At 48.9% G+C, this 5,501-nt stretch overlaps 1 protein-coding gene across 1 annotated transcript in view; it reads right to left on the bottom strand.

Moving 5' to 3' along the window:
- The window catches only part of SMIM20 (small integral membrane protein 20), a 15,397-nt gene extending 10,663 nt beyond the window's left edge, over positions 1–4,734 (bottom strand). The window contains exon 1 of the mRNA XM_023223055.1: positions 4,505–4,734. Within this exon, the coding sequence (XP_023078823.1) occupies positions 4,505–4,613 (109 nt within the window). The 5' untranslated portion in view covers positions 4,614–4,734. The remainder of the gene's footprint in view (positions 1–4,504) is intronic.
- Positions 4,735–5,501: the final 767 nt, after the last annotated feature.

Consider the following 5,501-nt stretch of genomic DNA (forward strand, 5'->3'; position numbering starts at 1 on the left):
CCCAGGCTGGAGTGCAGTGGCCAGATCTCAGCTCACTGCAAGCTCCGCCTCCCGGGTTTACGCCATTCTCCTGCCTCAGCCTCCCGAGTAGCTGGGACTACAGGCGCCCGCCACCTCGCCTGGCTAGTTTTTTGTATTTTTTAGTAGAGACGGGGTTTCACAGTGTTAGCCAGGATGGTCTCGATCTCCTGACCTCGTGATCCGCTCGTCTCGGCCTCCCAAAGTGCTGGGATTACAGGCTTGAGCCACCGCGCCCGGCCAGAATAGAATAAATTAAAATTAATCAAATCTAATAGTTAAAAGAGATTAACGGGTCAGATTAAAATATCTAGTTTATGTTGGTTCTAAGATATTCACATAAGGACAAAGGCTGCTTGTATGAGGAGAGAAACAGATAAGCCAGGAAAATATTAGAAGAAATCTGGGCTGAGCACAATGGCTCACGTCTGTAATCCCAGCACTTTGGGAGGCTGAGGTGGGTGGATCAACTGAGGTCAGGAGTTGGAGACCAGCCTGGCCAACATGGTGAGATCCCGTCTCTACTAAAAAATGCAAAAAATAGCCAGGTGTGGTGGTGGGCGCCTGTAATCCCAGCTACTCGGGAGGCTGAGGCAGGAGAATTGCTAGAACCTGGGAAGCAGAGGTTGCAATGTGCTAAGATTGCGCCATTGCACTCCAGCCTCCAGCCTGCCTCCAGCCTGGGCATCAACAGCGAAACTCCATCTCAAAAAAAAAAAAACAAAAAAAGAAAGGAATCCGATAGCACAATAAAATCAGATAAAATAGAGATGGGGAAGAACAGTGGAAATAAAGAGAATTCTTATATAATAATACTTAGAAAAAATTATCCAGAATATTCTAGATTGTACACACCTAATAACATGGCCGCAGGACATCCAAATACAAACAGAATTAAGAAGCTTGATCTGAAATTAACATACACAGATACAGAATTCTGTACCCAACAATAGCCACCATTCCAAGCACACAGGCAATATTTACAAAAACTGACCTGTACCAGGCCCCAAAGCAAATCTTGACCAGTGTCAGAGAATCAAAATCATAATAGTTCACGTTCTCTGACCACAAATGCAAATAAGATAGAGACCAGCAACCAAAAGTCACCAGAAAAGACCACTGTGGCTGCTCGGTAGAGAATGGGCAGTAGGTGGGGCACAATGGAAGCAGCTCAGTCCCAGGAATGGGTGGAGCGAGGTGGACAGGACAAGGGTGGGAAGAGCACGATGGAAGGAAGTGACTGACCATGTTGTTTGGTTAGGTGCAGCCCACACCCAGCACAGTGCCAGGTACCTAGCCATTGCCAGAATCCAGATTTCTTCTAAAAAAGAGAGTGAGATGCTAAATAAATGCTAGTTGAATGTGTTGGAATGAGCTGAAGCTCCCACCACACAGTGGGTTTCCGTGACCTGATAATGAACACCTCACCCCAGTTTACTGCGAGGTCAGCCAGTTCCAGGCCTATCCACCTGCTAAAATCTCCATGTCTCACATTCCCGCCCTTGTGGCTCACTATTTTGTAAATATTTTAATGAAATGTCTAATATAAGACTATATACTAGGTGTTTCCACACCTGTTACCTCATTTAATTCACCCCAAACCCTGTAAATTCAATCCAGTGAACTACACTGCTACAGATGAGGAAACAGGCAGGGCTCAGAGAGCTGAAGTAACTTAGATGAGGGTCATTCATCTAGTAGGCTATGGAGACACTCATCTCCCCTACTGCCTTTTCTTGCCCCCTTAGACAAGCAGTATGCTGTCTTGGTTTAGGGATTAAGGATACTAATTCAAGTCCCAGATCTGTGACTCATCAGCTGTGGGTCCTTGTGCAAGTAATTTAACTGTTTCGCACCTCAGTTTGTCCACATATAAAATGGGGATGATGATCATATAGCAGCTGCCACAAAGGGTTGCTATCAACACTAAATGGGTTAATACACAGGAAGTGCTTAGAAGAGTGCCAAACATACAGTAAACTTCCCACAAATATTACCTGTTCAGCAATATTTACCTGTTTAAAAGAATCAGTTGCCGGCACTGAAGGCGAAAACTCTGTGTAAACACTCTGCCCATTACAAATGTTACAGCAGTCAGTTTGTAACACTACCACTTTGGGAGGCTGAGGCAGGAAGATCGCTTGAGGTGAAGCGTTTAAGACCAGCCTGGCAAACATAGCAGGACCCTGTCTCTACTAAAAATACAAAAATTAGCCAGGACTGGTGGTGCACGCCTGGATTCCCAGCTACTTGGGAGCTGAGGCACAAGAATTGCTTGAACCCGGGAGGCAGAGGTTGCAGCGAGCCAAGATCATGTCACTGCACTCCAGCCTGGGCGACAGAGCGAGACTCTGTCTCAGAAAAAAGAATCAGTTATGATCCTCAGAAAAGAGTTGGCCAAATTAACCAAAATGGAACCAGAGGCTGGGCATGGTGGCTCACACCTATAATCCCAGCACTTTGGGAGGTCAAGGCAGGTGGATCACCTGAGGTCAGGAGTTCAAGACCAGCCTGGCCAACATGGCCAAACCCCATCTCTACTAAAAAATACAAAAATTAGCTGGGCATGGTGGTGGGCGCCTGTAATTCCAGCTACTCAGGAGGCTGAAGCAGAACTGCTTGAACCTGGGAGGCAGAGACTGCAGTGCGCTGAAATGAGGCCACTGCACTCCACCCTGGGTGACAGCGGAAAAAAAGAAAAAAAAAAAGGAACCAGAAAAGTGGGAAGGCACAGACTGCCTTCCAGTTAAACATGCAGATATTATAGTTACATTCACTAAATGTTCACCCACAGATGAACATCACCTGATTTGTCTGTCTCAAGACATTCAGACAACCACAGATTCTGGGGTATCCCTAAAAGACTGTTACTTGGATACACAGTACAAGCCCACATCTTGACCATCTCACCTCAAGCAGGGCTTCTCAACCAAGGCACCACTTGAATTTTAAGCTGGGTAATTCTTTGTCATGGGGGTCTGCCTTGTATGCACTGCAAAAAGGTGAGCAGTATCCCTGGCGTCTATCCACAAGAAACCAGCAGCAACACTTGACACCCCCATCCCAAGTTGTGACAGGCAAAAATGTCTCCAGATTGAGCCAAATATCCTGAGGGGTAAAATCACTCCTAGATGAGAACCAACAGCCCTAGTTTTCAGAACTGACTTTTCCAGTGGGATGCAAAGCAGACACTTTGTCCCAAGTTCTGGTGGCCTTAATATAATCACTGGGGCAGGCGTCCGGTGAAGAAGGATGGTGGCAACAGATCCCGCAGGGCATCACACAGCCCACCTTACTCCCACGCATGGTGCATGCAGATAAGCTGGAAGGCAGAACACAGTGGCCATTTCAGTCTTGGCTGATGAGAAGAAGCTACAGGGAAATCTGAGTGGGCACTTAAAACGCTCTGCCTCCAGAAGCCGACTGCTGTAACATTTGTAATGGGCAGAACGTTTACAAGGAGCTTTCGCCTTCAATTCGTCAAGCTTTCAGTGTCCGTTAATATTCCCAAAGGGCAGGGTTGGCCCTCTTCCATCTTCAAGACGATTCGAGTTTCCTGGTGAACAAAAATGAGCCTCTAATGCCTAATATTTTCTCTCTGACAGATGGTTTCAGATGTATGAAAGTGCTAATCCTTGCTGAGATATAGGTCTCAAGGAAGAAGAGTTTGGCTTTTAGAATGATAGGACTGGAATGATTAAGAAGGAAAATTACTCCCAGGATATTCACCATTACCATGTGAGCAACCAGCTTAAAACGAAGGAAACCAGCAGAATCGGAAAAACAATTTGAGGAAAAAGAAGAGAAAAAACTAAAAGCCCCAGGTTAACATTTGGGTTTGAAACAGTCCCGCTCAAAAAACATCTTTGGGAGTGGAAATGAAGTGCAGTAAAAGCACCTTTCTGCTCAGGAGGATCAGGATTCCATCTGGCTTCCCCAGTCACCATTCCCAGCCTAAATGCTCCAAGAAGGCTCTGGACAGAGGCCTGGGGTAGGATATATTTGCCTTGTCACTTGCTGTGTGACCTTGGGAACGTTATAAAACCTCTGAGCCTCAGTTCCCTTATTTGTAAAATGGGTATGTTTTACATATATACTTCAAGGTGAGCTTGTGCAAATGAACGATCCAACATATGCCTAACCTGACGTATAATAGGCATGCAGTGAATTTTAACTGAAAATATGAACTAGTACTTAGCGTTGACTTATGAGAGGACTGCTTTCATATTACATGACCACCTGAGTCTCACAGGAGGCTCGGCATTTTACTACAGATGATGTAGCTATTAATATTCACAGATGAGGATACTGAGGGTCCTAGAGGTTGAGCAACTTGTCCACGGTCACAAAGCTGCACATGGCAGGATTCGAACCCGGCTCTCCTTAACCCTCGAGCCAAGTTCTTTCCACCGCACCACGTGGAGCTCACGGAGGGGGAGGTGTGTGTTGGGGGGCAGGTCACCGCACGGGGTCAGAGATCACTCACTGTAGTCTTCCAATCTCATTAGGGGTCGGAAGTAGATGGGATAGAAGGCGGCGCCGATCAGGGAGACGAAGCCGCCGAAAATGAGCGCGGTGCGCAGGTTCCGGGACATGGCGTTGGGCCCCGGGCTGCCCTGACCCGCCGACCGCCCCGCACTCTCGAAAACCTGACTACCGATGGCCGGCCCTTGACCCCGCTCGGAAGAGGCGGAGAGGCTTTCGCTTCCGGGCCTTGGGGGAGGGACCAGGAGGAGGGGCGAAGCGGGGACCGAGGCAGGGGCGGAGTCAGAGGCGGGGCCTCATGACTGGGAGGGTCGGTGCCATGAAAGGGGTGGGGTCACAGGCGGAGCCTCGGATCCCGCCCTCCATCTTCCCCGGGCTTCGGTGCTGTGCTGGTGTGGTGCTGGCGTTGGATTGAGGTTGGAGCTGTTTTGCTGCGGTCGATTCCCGCGGCCCTGTTCTGTCTGCTTTCCTTCCTTCGGCCCGGTTCCTCCTTCAGCACCTCCACTCAGCACCCTCCAGACCTCCTTTACCATCCCCTTCTTTACCAGCCAGCTTTCTCGTCCATCCCCCATTAATTTCTTATTTAGCGACTGTCCGCCGTGCGCCGGATGCTCTCTGTCGCTCGCGCAATTAATCCTTGTATCAGTCGGTTTAGTTTACAGGAGAGGGAACCGCGGCTCCGCTGCGCGGCTTTGGACGACTCACTCGTCCTTCTTGAGGGAGGTTTGTACATATGAGGGACAAAGGGGCAAATCTCTGGCCCGAGAGGGCCTGCTGGGGGATTCTAAAACCGGAGCCGCGGGGCTTCTGCACCAAGACTAGCCTAGGAGGAACGTTGTTTCAGCATCCGAACTACTCTCTTTTTCCATCCCATCCTCTCTCCCTGTTGCCTGTGCTGGGATGCCTTGGTCAAGGCAGAGAGCCAGCGTCCGGTTCCATCCATGGGGCCACGGAGCACTGCCGTATTGTCCGGATGGGGGCCACTGAGGACAGATACA

This window comes from Piliocolobus tephrosceles, chromosome 3 (assembly GCF_002776525.5).
Source record: "Piliocolobus tephrosceles isolate RC106 chromosome 3, ASM277652v3, whole genome shotgun sequence".
Taxonomy (NCBI): Eukaryota; Metazoa; Chordata; class Mammalia; order Primates; family Cercopithecidae; genus Piliocolobus; species Piliocolobus tephrosceles.